Source organism: Glossina fuscipes, unplaced genomic scaffold (assembly GCF_014805625.2).
Source record: "Glossina fuscipes isolate IAEA_lab_2018 unplaced genomic scaffold, Yale_Gfus_2 114, whole genome shotgun sequence".
Lineage (NCBI taxonomy): Eukaryota > Metazoa > Arthropoda > Insecta > Diptera > Glossinidae > Glossina > Glossina fuscipes.
The window spans coordinates 1,697,234-1,711,371 of NW_023998457.1; the positions used below are offsets into that span (position 1 = coordinate 1,697,234).

Sequence of the window (14,138 nt, forward strand, 5' to 3'; positions counted from 1 at the left end):
ATTTTTTCTTTTTTTCGCAGAAATTTTGAAAAACAAAAAAAATCGAAATAGAAACAAATCAAGCTTAAAGATTAACTAATTAAAGTTTTATTACTCTGCCTGTTATAATGTAATTAAATAACATAACATGTCATGTATTGGTTGGATGGTTTTACATTAGATGACAATTTAATTACAAGTTCATTAGCAACAATCGATAGTAATGATGAACAAAGTGATAATAATCGCCGTAAGTCTGGAGCATCTGCATCATCATCAACATCGATGGGAGTATTTCGTTCCACACATCGTCGCGATTACAGCAATAACAGCAATACCAACAGATTAACAAATACAACTAAAGCAAGTAAGTTGCTTAAGTGGGCATTTTTAAGAATTAATAATAAATGTTGCTTAAAAAAAAAATAAAAAAATACAGGTGCAAAGACTGCTCTTTTCCATTATAATTAACAAGTTTATTGCAACGCTTTAACTCAGTTGAAAATCAAATAAATGTTTAATTAAAATGCGCGAATATCGTTTCCGCTTACATTTCATTTTCCAAGAAATGCTTTTCAATTAAATGCAACATTTTACTCTGATTGGTGTTAAATATCCATTAAAAAATTAATAAAGTACGCAAAAAAAAAACAAAGCAAAGTTTCTTCTTTTTTTTTTTTTCCTTTTTTTGTAAATACTTGCACAAAATAAATATTTTCTTTATTTAATCAAAATGGTGTTTTATAACTTCAGAAAATAATAATATTGCGTATCGCGTATAAATTTTTTAAAGAAAATCGATACGATAATAAACGTAAAATATTTAACAAAGTTTCGCAAATATCTAAAAAAATACACTTTTTTAAGGTTAAGTTTTTCTTCTGCAATCGTCGAAAGGTAGTCAGCGTTCATTTACGTTAGTAACGACTATCAGATAAGGAAAAGAAGGAATTGCAGTTTAAAGTGTCTGTCTAGTGAGTGCCTGTAGTAAAATTTAATGCCTTTGACAAATGGGTTGTTTATGTGTGATCCGGTGCTCCCATGGTGTAAGGTAATCCCTATTAGCTAGTTACGTTGCTAACGACTATCAGATAAGGACAAGAAGGAATTGGAGATCAAAATGTTCGAAGAAAAAATTTTTCTCGTGGTTTAATATGAGCGTCTGTAGGAAAATTTAATGCCTTTGACAAACGGGTTATCTATGCGTGATCCGGTGCCCTTAGGAAGTAAGGTAACTTCTATTTACTATGGACCCGCCAAAGCAACTGGAGTACGAGATTGATTTAAAGTGTTTGGCCAATAAATCCATTCGGGGGAATGTCAACGCCTATCTTCATCTCTAATTATACGCCTTAGGAATTGTTGAAAACGACAGGCATCTCGATATTTCCCGAAGCTTTATACCCAGCAATCAGAAGTCCCTACCGCAACTATAAGATTGCCTCTCGTAGGAGTTTCTCTACGTAGAGATAGATAGTGCGTGGGCCACTGAGCTTAAAAAACTACAGGATTCTCTTCCTAAGGAGTTCCTCTACACACAGGTTGATAGTGGGTGGGCCCTTAACTCCCGTGAAGCTTAAACTTACACTATAAAGTCTTTAGCATTACTTTACGCGACAGCAGTCACACTTGCCTTTGGATTTACTATACAATTCCGTTTAGCCAAGTCTTTTCTTACCTATCTAGTCTATCTTTTCTTAAGGTATATATGCAAATACTATAAAGGCATTGCCATTACTTTACGTGATAGCAGCTTTTTGGTGGTAAACTATAATGTAAAAGTTGACTCTTCAGTTCCTTTAGCGGATCGATGTAAATAATTTATCAGTTTTTGAGGTTATGTTCGATTTCTCTCTCTTGACGACCAATGATTGTCAGAGTAGATTGCAATGCTGGTGCAGTGATTGTCTACGGGTCAGAACGAAGAGCAAATTGGTGATGGAGAACCCTAAGCTGAAGCTTCGCAAATAACGTCCGCAACAGAACTTGAGTTGGGGTTTTCTGCCAAGTTTACAAACATATTGTAAGGTTACATTTTACTCTTATTGAAGAATGCAAAACTGAGATATATGAATAGCTCGGTTTTCTTATTCATGCTCAAAACATAATTCAATAAGTTCGTGGGATGACGTTTGAATGTACAATGACAAACCCTTCAAAGGAAGTGTAGAAAAATTTCATGATATTTCGATCATTGGTTTACAAGTTGTAGTTAGCTTAGAGACGCCACCTTTGTGTCAATAAAGCATTGCTTTTTCATAGCGAAAAATACTGTTCAAGCAGAGTATCGGCTTAAAAAGCGTTATCGAGACAAATGGTTATCCGAAGCCGGAACTTGTTCCTGAGTGCCTAAGAAGAGTGAAGAAAATCGCTTTTGAAGATCGATAAGTAACGTTGCATGGGATAGTTAATACCTCAATGATATCAGAAGGCAGTATATTCAGTAATATCGACGAACGTTTGTCTTTGAGAAGATTTTCGGTCGAAGTGGATACCGCATCTCCGCCCTCTCGACTCAAAACAACAAGGTAACAACAGATCAAAGCGATATTTGGAGCTCTTTAATCGAACTATAGAAGACGTTTTCATGCGAAAAATTTCAATGGATCGACCACGGATTCAACATGATACTCCAGAGGCAAATCGGCAGCCAGCCGCATGAACTGCAATCGGTGGAAACCATCTAAAGCGGATAAAAAAGTAAAAGTGGAAAAGTGGGCGGGAATAATTTTTATCGACCATCTTGCGAAGCAACAAAGGATCTACACCGAATATTATATAGCATTATGCGTTTTAATGATGAAATTGCAAAAAATCCTATACACTTATTAAATGCTGTGTTAAACATTGTTTATGTGTGGGATTTCGGAAATGTCATCACAAACTTCAGGTTCGACCTCATTTACGATTTTCCTTTTTGTACTGTAATCAATACATATATATATATATATATATATTTTATTCTAGTCTGCAAAATTTTTCTACGCAATAAATAATCATCTGATTTAACGTTTGGCTAGATTGTGTTTTATACGTCTTGGAATGGAAATCCTTATGAAAAATATCCTGAAACTACAGGGATAATAACATCGAAAGGGTTGGAAACGATTGCTCAATTTTTTCGACTTTTGTTATCGACTTTTTGTTCACACGACATTTTCAGCATTGCATTTACGTTTTTGACGGATTGAATTGTTAACATCATAAACACTATCATTTGACCCGAACTTTCCAAATACATTGTGGGTAGTAACTTCTCGAAGGTCAATGTCGAAATTTCACAAAGATGCTTTATTTAGTTTTTCGTCTTTAATGAAATGAATGAATATAGAAAATCAACAACTATCCACCGTCCTCAACGTTCCCTGATTTTATAGATTCCGGATAAATGCAAGATTTCCAGCATTCTTTGCTACAAAACAAATGTCAATTTCGCATTGACTCACTCTTTCTATTTTTCGCTAACTCTCATCTTCCATCCATCCTCCCTTTTAATATGTCTTTTCCTCTACATATATATCTTCATACTAACGTTAAGCGTTTTTTAATAGTTTGAAAAATGAGCAGAAAAATATCCACGAAAACTAGGCACATGTCTACGAATGTTAAATGCATCTGGATTGAAAGTTAGCTATCCATCTTGTAAAAAGGGCGAAACTAAAGCACTTAACGATGGAAGATGGTTAATAGCGCAATTGTTGAATTGAATATTGCGCATACCAGAGAGAAGCGTAAGATTTCACTTCTTTCATATTAAAGCCGCATTAGAACTATTGCTGTGTCCGTATTAAAAAAAAGAAAACTTTGAAAATTTGAAATAATTTACATAAAGAAATCCAAAATTAGAAAAGTTAAAGCAGGTACATGATATGAGTGGCAAAAAAATAAGTTGCATGGTTCCTTATGGGTTTGTGATGTAATAAATTTAATAAATTGTATTTGAATTTGATATGCGTTATGATATGTATTGTCCCTTTTGAAGTTTTCAATTTATATATATACAAATGCCCGTTAAGGACCTATAGACGACATTCAATCCGTTCACTTCTTTAATTCTGAAAAGACTCAGTAAAAAAAAAATACCACCTTAACAAAATGGATGCACAATTTCAAAAAGATAATTTAAGAGCACGAGTAAACTCGTTATGGCAAATCACACAACCCACAATTTATCAATTACTTTTACATCAGTCTCTCTACATCTTTACCACGAATTTTCTATACTCTTGAGTGCAAATTTTTATCGGTTCATCTACCTTGAGATACGAGTAATGAGTAAAAACTCCATGCTTTGTTTATTTGTGTTCGAAAACATATGTGTTCCCAGTTTATGTAACATAATGGGCGTGATATTGTTCGCCGATACCAGACTGTTTGCAATAACTTCAATAGGTTTTTTTTCCAAATTTCAACCCTTTACCTTAACTTCTGGGATTGAGACAATGTTTACTTCACAAACTTGCCGAGACGGACAGACGGGAGAACAGGCATGCTTAGATGGATGCAATATTTAATTCTTACCAATAGCATATATAATTTGTATAATCCTTAAAATAACCTGATGCTGCTGCATTGCAAAACAACAAAATTTTAATATGTTATAATATTAGATGGGTGCGGCTGATATTCTTTATTTTTTTTTTTGCAGACACTGTACAATCATCTATTGAATATGCTTGCAAATTTGAATCGTTCTATCTGTTGTGGTTTATAAAAAACGATAGTTTTGGTAAAAGAAATGGTCTAAGGTTATGTTGTAATGTGGGTGTGTTTTTCGATCCATTTCACCAGTTTTCAATGCCAACCTGCAAACAGAAATGATCTCAGATTTATTTATTTTTGTGAATATGTGTACTACTCGACCATGCACAAACGCACATATGAACGGACGTACAAGCAGGCATATTTATATGGAATACGAGAGTGTATATGCTTTTTACCTTTCGGGCGTTACAAACATTTTCATAAAATTAACATATTGCCACCTTCCGGAGATGAGGATAACGATCCGAAAAATCGGGAAAGAAATACCATTTAGGCACCTGGAATAGATTCACACGGGTAAATCATACGAATTTAAATTTTTCCTACTTTTACTACAATTCTTTCTAATCACATTCAATTGCTTGTCAAATATTAGTATTGAGAAAATAAATGGGCTTAAAGATGTCCATTTGTTAAATTTTATAACATGCTGGCTCATAGCCATGTAGATAGGAATTATGACAAACTGGTCGATATGTTCACGTATTTCGTGGTAGCTGTGGTCAATACTCAGATGGTAAAGGCTTGGATACACAGGTACTAAGCGGCGCTAACTCTTTGTCGCCCCATTCCTTTTTCACTATCACTTATAGGGAGAATCCTTCAAGTAGTTAGTCAAGAATGAGATTACACTCGCAGATTAGGAAAATAATTCCGCCCTAAAAAAAGAAATTATATGTGAAAAAAGTAATAAATGAAAAGAAATAAAACAAGTAATAAAATTATCATCAGTAATGACCGAATCTTTTATACCCATCACCGTTATCCTAAGAAAGACAAAAAAAAGTAAAAGAACTAAGTTTTTATGTTCTACTATATGGAGTGGGCCCGGCTGCTTTCTTCTATTTCCAAAATAGGAGCTTTTGTCGCATAAGCGCGTAGGCGTTGTAGCCGTGTCCTCGGAAAAGTTGAAGTTACTTCCAAATTTTTTTGCAAATTTGTAGACGATGTCTCTAATTTCGCTAACGGAAGAATGCTCACCACAGATTCTATATAGTCGGGCACGCAGACATTTGGATGGACAGGCTTCTTTACTTGCATTCAAAATTTGAAACTGACTAAGAATTTATTTACTTTATGAAGTTTCTTAAGCTTCTCTCTATGCCTTATAAAGGTATTGGGAAAAAAATTAAAATTTGATACACCGTAAAATTGGATAGGCGTTATCAATTTTTTTCATTGTTGTACAGATCGTACAGAACTATCCATAGAACATGCGTTGTACTTTTATCTGCTATAGTTTATGAGTATCGAGCAAAAAAAAAAAATTTTTTTATTCTTTCTGAAAAAAAGAAATCTTTAGTTTACGTACTGCTGTGGGCTTGTGTTTTGGCTGATTTGACTCATTTTCAATAACGATCTACGTAAAAGAACTTTCAATGTTCCTGCCAAATTTGAAATCGATAGCTTCATTTCTTCAGGGGGCCAGGAGAAGAACACACCTTTTACAGACGGACAGACGGACGACCTTAAATCGATTTAGTATTTCAGGCTGATCAGGAATATATATACTTTATGGAGTCTCTTAGATTTTCTTTCGGGCGTTGCAAACATTTTGACAAAATGAATATACACCTCATCCTTCGGTAACGGATATAGAAAGAGTATCGTTCGAGATCACTTTTATCGTATCGCAGAAACTTCTAAATAGTACTTAGATATAGAATAGCCGGCGTTTTGTACACTACGACAGAATACCGGTTATGCTCTTTTGTGTTGCAAAGGGCTTAATAGTGTAGGTAAAAGGCGATTAGCCCCTTCTTCTCACAATTCATTGAGTATAAATTTCGAAAAGCTACTTAATGTTTAGGATTCTTATTCAGTCAGCTAAAACGTTTTCTCGTCCACAATTTATAACTGTAATAATTTACTATAAATAAATTTACTTTAAAAAAAAAGTTTATCCTTTTACTTGTTGTTTTTCTTTTCGTATCAAACATTATTTTGGATGCGAAGAGCAACTTGTTGCTCTTAGTTTGTCTACTTTTCTATATATAATTCATAAAACAAAAAAAAAAAAAAACAAAACACAATAGCAACAGCACCAACAAGAATAAGAGCTAACAATATTTGGTTTTTCTGCAATCCTCGAATATATACATTTTTGTAAACATAGGAAATTTTCACTTCACACATTTTTCATAAAATGTTTGGTTGAATGCCTATTTATTTATTATTTATTTTTTTTTTTTAGTTGTATTTCTTAACACATGCGTTACTAAAATGTAAGGCATGTTAAAACACAAAAATAAAAACAAGCAACAACGTTATGGTGAGCCAAGGTTGTACATCACCTTACAGTTAATCATGCGATTGAAATATTTTCAATAGCGCACGTCGTTGCGCCAAAATTCTAAGTTGAATAGAAGCACAAAAGGCGGACAGATAGACAGACAGGCTTACACTGATTCAGAATATGGTTCTGTATCCACCAGAAAATTGTTCTGAATCGATCGATATAATAAAAGGTGGATCTACTTGCAGTCTTCAGTGGGCCAAAACTTTACTTCACCTTCGCAGTTATCCATGTAATGGAAATATTTTCAATAGCGTTCGCTTTTGTACCAAAATTCTAGGTTGAATGTAAGAAAAAAAGGCGGACAGATAGACAGACAAGCTTGCATTGATTCAGAAAATGGTTCTGTATCCACCAGAAAATTCTTCTGAATCGATCGATATAATAAAAGCTGGATCCACTTGAAATCCTCAATTGGCCAAAACTCTACTTCATCCTACACTTATCCACGTAATGGAAATATTTTCAATAGCCCTCGTCGTTGCGCCAAAATTCTAGATGGAATATAAGAATAAAACGCGGACAGACAGACAGACTAGCTTAAATTGATTCAGGAAGTGATTGTCTATTCACCACAAAATTATTCTGAATCTGTAATGGAAATAATTTCAATAGAGCTCGTTCTTGCGTCAAAATAAGAAAAACGGGGACCAAAAATGGACAGACAAGCTTACATTGATTCAGAAAATGGTTCTGTATCCACTGAATGATGGCTCAGAATCGATCGACGAAAAAAAAGGTGGATCTACTTCAAGTCCTTGCGGGTATTGCATACATTCGCAGAAATTTAATAAATCTCTCGTCCCAAAAGTATTGTAGGGTATCATGAAAATGTATACATTTTCCTTGGCATAATAACGAGAAAATTCTATAAGCATTGCGAAAATGCGTAAAATGAAGAATTTTTTCAAATTTGCGAATTTGCCGGTTTTAGTTAAATGATCGAAGTGAACTTAAGCATAATAAAGATTCATTTTTGTAATGTTTTCTTTTTTTTTTTTTTGAAAACAAATTTCTGTACGTTTTTTTTAAAAGTTCACACAAATGCGATCACATTACCCCCATGTATGTAGTAAGCCAACCGTTGTATTTGAAAGTAGCATTAGTCCATTTTATGTTATATGGAAATATGTAACATTAATTGATTCTTAAGTGATCAAGAAATGATTGTGTGGAATTTCATCTTCCTATGTTCACTTTTGCGACTGTAACGATTAACAAAATGTACCTATTAAATGGGCGGGTTTTCGTAGAAATAAATCTATAACATAACAGCAGCAAAAGTAGGCGTGTCTCAGTGATACTAATGAATCGTGGAATTGTAGTTGTTCTTCTCGTCAATATGACTTGATATAGCTTTAACATGCGGAAAGTTGGGTGACATTAAATCTACCTATTGGGAAAAGTGCTATGAACTTTTTTCTTGCTCTTACAATAAACTAAACATCGGTATATTTTTATATCTTACGCGGACATATATAAGAAGGGCTTAAGATAGACCACCGATTCTTAATCAATTTCCGAATCGCTTCAAAGCTGTCCGCCTGTTCATCTGATGTCTGCCCATGTATTATAGTGTTCAAGTTGCAGGATGTATTCAACAGCCAGAAGAACTTAGTTTAGACTCAAGTTTTATTATATCGGTCAAATAAGAATTGTCTTCTGAATCTACGCTTTCCTGTCCGTCCGTTAATTTTCTGATGTTCAAGCTACAGGCCGCAAATTTTAATGAAATTTGGTAAACTGCCGTTTTTTGTCATATGGACCAACGCAATTGAAAATGGTTTGAGTCGGTCCACTTGTTCGACCACTCCCCATATAATGTTCTATTTTGAAAAGTCACTATGTAGAAAAAAATGGAATTTTCAAACTTTCTTGACAAAAGTAGCTGAGTAATAGCGTATTGGTATTCTGAATTGATGTGACAATTATGGATCGGCTGGGGCAATTCTGTGATTTCCCTCTCATACAACGAAATCTGAAGTTTACATGACAAATAGATCTAACTTTCAATGTTTCATGATGAAAATCAGATCATAATAGTAATTTAAGATAAAAAATTAACTGGACCATGTTTGCCTATTTTTTAAATACTTACAATTGTGTTACATACTGTGGCGTAAAGTATTTAATAGTCGGTCTAGACCGACTATAATGTTTTCACTAGTTATGTGTACCATCTAAAAACGAAGGTATGTTAAATCGATCGCTCCATCAAGAACTAAATACATTTTTGACCTGAGTCGATGGCGGTCGATGCATAAGCACTTATATATATTCTTCTAACATTGATTTAGACAAGACGTACACACATTTTTATTAATCAAGGCAAGATTTCGAAGCGATTTGTGTCATTTTCATTTGTTTGCCATTCTGTCTGTACTGTTCTGGCTTTCGAACGCTAAGACAGAGAGGAGCAATTTGTGATGCTATTTTGATGGCCATAAGTGCAGTTTGGAGATGAGTTTACTCGGTCAAGGTGGATAAAAATTTGAACGCAAGATTCATAACGCATATTAATCTAAAGATTGCTACCTAAGTATAACAAAAATTACTTTAACCTATCTGCCGACAGTCAGCTTAGGTAAAAAGAGAACCAAGTGGTAACGCAGACACACCAATTAGTGCATAGTTTCGCTCAAAGATAAGCAACCAAATTTTTTAGAAACTTTACTATGTTGAACATGCAATTAACCAAAACAATTTTAAATAAGGAAAAATTATTTTTAGTTCATTTATCAGCAAAGTTTAAGAATCAAAAGTCGTACAACACAAAGCCGTTCAGCACAGTCCACAGTCATCTATCGTTCAACCTAAGCCTAACCTATCGTTCATACTAAGCTTAGCTGGAACTTTCTTGTTAAAATTTTAAATGCCCACAAACAACAGGATACTTTATAAGGTGAAAGTATAGGTCATCAATGATCATATATGTGCCTGTGTACACATATATATATGTAAATCTAATTGGCTTGAGGTTCTGGATTGTCGGAATTACCCACTTTATCTGGGGGCTGAAAACTAACATATTGTGCAAGTGTGAAGCTTGGCACATAAGTTATTAGTTTAAGTTCACACACCCAGCTTCCGGTTAGGAAAACCTTGTTACCGATTGGTCCCAAAATGGATATAGTTTGTTTACTGTTTCCATTTCTTTTCAGATATAATGTCAAGCAAATTTTTCATAGAAGAATCGAATCCAAAAAGAGGCCAACGTTTACTTTATTTCAAATCATTATTAAATAATTTAAAATTTTAAAAATTACATCATTTTGCCATATAAGGGCCTACTTTTTATGGGAATCCTTCTGCACATACGGTTTGGTATAACTGCTTCCAATTACTGTTATAGACGAATTTTTAACAAGCATCACAAGAGCTTGATTTTTCAGAAACGATTAAATGTGAAGGGACTGAGAAAATGAGCAGATCCACCCGATTGAATTTTTTTGTATCATTTTACAGAACCGAAATATTACTCCTAAGGGATTTTTGTATAGAAATTTTGTAATTGAAATTTTTTTTTCATATAACGACTTTCTCAACATAAAGCGTTGTACGATGTATGATCGTAAAAGTGGTACCGTATCAAACCATTTTCAATAGATTCGGTTGTTGGACTTTGGATCCGTCCGTTAAAATTATTTTCTAAATTGCGACCAAAACTTTCGACAAAAATATCAGATAGGCAGATGGACAGACAAGAGTAAATCAATTCAGAAAATGATTCGGAATCGATTGGCATAAGGAAATAATATCCGCTTTAAGCCCTCCCGCAGGGTAAAACATACATCCACACAAGCTTAATACCTCTTATGCTACAAGCGCTATAGGGCACAATTATTAATATTTGGTTAATTGGTTTGCTTATTTTCCAACATAACCAGGTAAAAACGAAAAGAAATAAATTGAATCAAGTTTTGCATATATTAGACAAAAGTCTCAAGATCATAGCTGGCATATAACAAAATATTCAAAACTGGAGGCGATATAATTAAGTCAATCCCATCGTCATTGCCTCTCTAAAGCATATTTTTATGCTTTACACATAGATGAGACAAATCTAAGATATTGACTAATGGGTATACGAACTGTTTAGCTCGTACAATCGCTGAAATCACTGCGACACTAAAAGTGTCGAAGAAGACACGGCCAGGCCGACAAATGCGGCTAATTCGATATGAAATCTCTCATTATTTACACATTTCTGCAGTGTGTGGAGTACTCGATGCGGTTTTTTTATTATTATTTTTTTTATTTTAATTAGTTAAGCTTAAAAATGAAAATGGCAAATGCACATACATACGTATATATAAACATATATATATGTACACGCAGAGAGGGGTATGCGTTTTTATTTAATATGTGATACATTAACAACTGCATATTATTAATGCGAATATACTTTCGTTCTTCATAGAAAGAGAATGGAGTCTCTTGGATGCCAAAAAGGAAAAAAAAAAAAGTCAAGTTTTGTTTGTTTTATAACAATAATCTAAAACGAGCAGATGAAACGGTCTATGAAAAACATTCCTATTTGTTTGTATAATATAATTTTTTTTACGTGCGTGTGTTTATGTGTATTTGTGCACGCTTTTCTTCACATACTAAAATACCAGCTAGAGTTGCAACACTCTTAAGTATAATCGACGTACAGTAGCCAACCGTGTGCGTATGATATTAGAACGCTTGATTTTCTTAAGTATATTTATGTTTTTCTTTCGTTCAATATTGTGGAATTTATATGAAAATAATAATTTCTATCTAATCACTGTGCGATTGATTGAATAGTGTATTTAAAAAAAAAAAAAAAAAAAAAACAATTCATAATGAGTTCATTTTATGATAACGAGTAAGTGTTTATTGAAAATTTATTTCATATCACATAATAGTCATAACGTACTTATACGTTAACATGAACTTCCGGCTGTTTTTGTGGGAGAACATTTTTTTTTTTCTCTTTTTTTAAAACAGTTAAATTTTTACTTGAAAGGACTTAATTTTTAATATTGTATGTTTCATTGTGCCAGTTTTGAACACATTTTAAGATTTTTGCGTCTATGCATACATTTATTTACGCATGTAATAGCTTTTAAGGCCACTCCGGAAATCGACTGTAACAACTGTTTGAACGATCCGAAAGAAGTGTTGGCATGTACGTATACTATTCTAGGCGAGGAAATAGATTTGGAATAATAAATAGATTAAAAAAATGATACAAAAAAATTGGTTTTACTTTTTGAACACATTAGTAGTTAGGTTTAGGTTAACATAGATCGTATTTTTGACATTTGCTCGGTATTTATCCTAGCAACCATAGATTTTGAAACAGTAAGCAACACTAGGTAATAAAGAAAAATTCAAAACCAAATAGTTCTTATATACTTCCTGATCGCCTCAAACCAAAAAAACAAAAAAAAATTAAATGGAATTGGTCCTAGTTTTCGAGCACTTTAATAGCTAGGTTTAGATTAACCTAGATCGCATTTCTTACATTTGCTCGATATTTGTCTCAACAGCTGTAGATTTTTTGGACTGTAAGCAACACTTAGTAATAGTCAAAAATTCAAAGCTAAACATTTCTTGTATACCTTGTGATCGCCTCAAATCAGAAAAAAAGAGCCTAAGACGCACCACCATTTGCAGTTATGCATGTAACGAAAGCTGAAATTTGCGTTGACACATTAAGAGCATTTAAGATATACATATATATATTAATTTGTGTCGACATATTAAGAGCATGTAGACATACATATATATATATTAATATATAAAACACTTATACGAAATAAAAATTTTATAGACTGTTTTTCTGCTTGGAATTATGCTAAACATATGGATTATTGTACTTCGCATTGAAAAATGAAATGAACTTTCGAACATATTTTATGAGAGTATTAATCAATATGAAACGAATCTGTAATCCTATGTAAGCACCCATTGCGACCAATATTCCTACAACTAATGCTCCCAATTATTTTTCTGTTCCCGCACTTATCAAATATATAAACAGTTCTACCTTATGTTGAGGTCTCGCATTAGAGATCCTAGGCCGAAGGAGATAATAGGTAAGGTAGGGTAGAGAGTGACCCAGAACTTATGATTTGACCTTTCGGCAAATTGGTTTAGCTCGTCCCTTTGTTTTTTATAGGGACAAAGTACGTGTATATCCTTTAGTTGTAACAGTCTGCAGAGTGTCCGTGAGAAAAAAATTTAAAACCTTCACACATCTCCTGAACTACCTAATTTAGCAATGGCACGTGCGACCGTCTCTACATCCTGCGATCCCCTTCAATGAAAATTTAAGAGCAGCCCCAAAAATTATAAAGTCAGTAGTCCGATAACTAGAGAACCTTTCTACTGTTATATAAAAATGGCTGAACTGAAAACTAAATTTAATGCCAATATTTCGGAGGATCCAGATGACCAAGGAAATAAACTATTAAGCTGATGCGTAGTTGGACATGTATGCCTACCAAAGCTGCTACAACTGAAGCTCGGAATTGTTTTTCTTCTGTTCTCTCAGCTGCCCCGCATAAGTATCAAACGAAAATTGAAGTTTATACCGTGCATTTCGCATTGGGGAACTACTTTCCAACTCTAGCTGACGAATGTATACACACAGAAAAGCCGATAATTGAATTTCGTATCTCATTTTTTGGTTCTTCGCTTATCGTATATATGGGCAAGGGCTTCTTAAATGAATATGGAATTCCTTGAGACAAGGTCGATGATATAGAAGAAACGAACTTTGAATTTATAGATGCTTCCTCGTCGAAATTCCAACAGATGACGCTACCAAGTGTTTTGCCACATAAAACTGGAAATTGTCAAAATTTTACGAATCCATCCGAGATTGCTTTCGGTCACGGTTTATAAGAGAAAACGCTGAAGTTTATTCGTACAGTTTTTCTTTGAGTTTATTTCAAACGTAGTGTTGGGAAATAATAAGTAAATATCCATTAATATCAATTTTGTTGTTCTGATCGGTCTTTAGTCGTTTCTGTGGTATTGCTTAGACTATTGGAAACATCTACTAGGCATTGCGAACAGTTACTACTCATCTTTGCGATGTTGCTCAGAGTACCGTCATTAGTGC

The 14,138-nt window shown here is 33.7% G+C and overlaps 1 protein-coding gene across 4 annotated transcripts in view; it reads left to right on the forward strand.

Annotated features, from left to right (window-relative positions):
* LOC119639858 overlaps positions 1–14,138 on the forward strand; it is a 39,020-nt gene continuing 24,882 nt past the window's right edge. For 3 of the 4 annotated variants that reach the window (XM_038037533.1, XM_038037538.1, XM_038037535.1), the window contains exon 1: positions 1–346. In XM_038037533.1, the coding sequence (XP_037893461.1) occupies positions 133–346 (214 nt within the window). In that variant the 5' untranslated portion in view covers positions 1–132. The remainder of the gene's footprint in view (positions 347–14,138) is intronic. The other variant, XM_038037537.1, reaches the window with a different exon arrangement.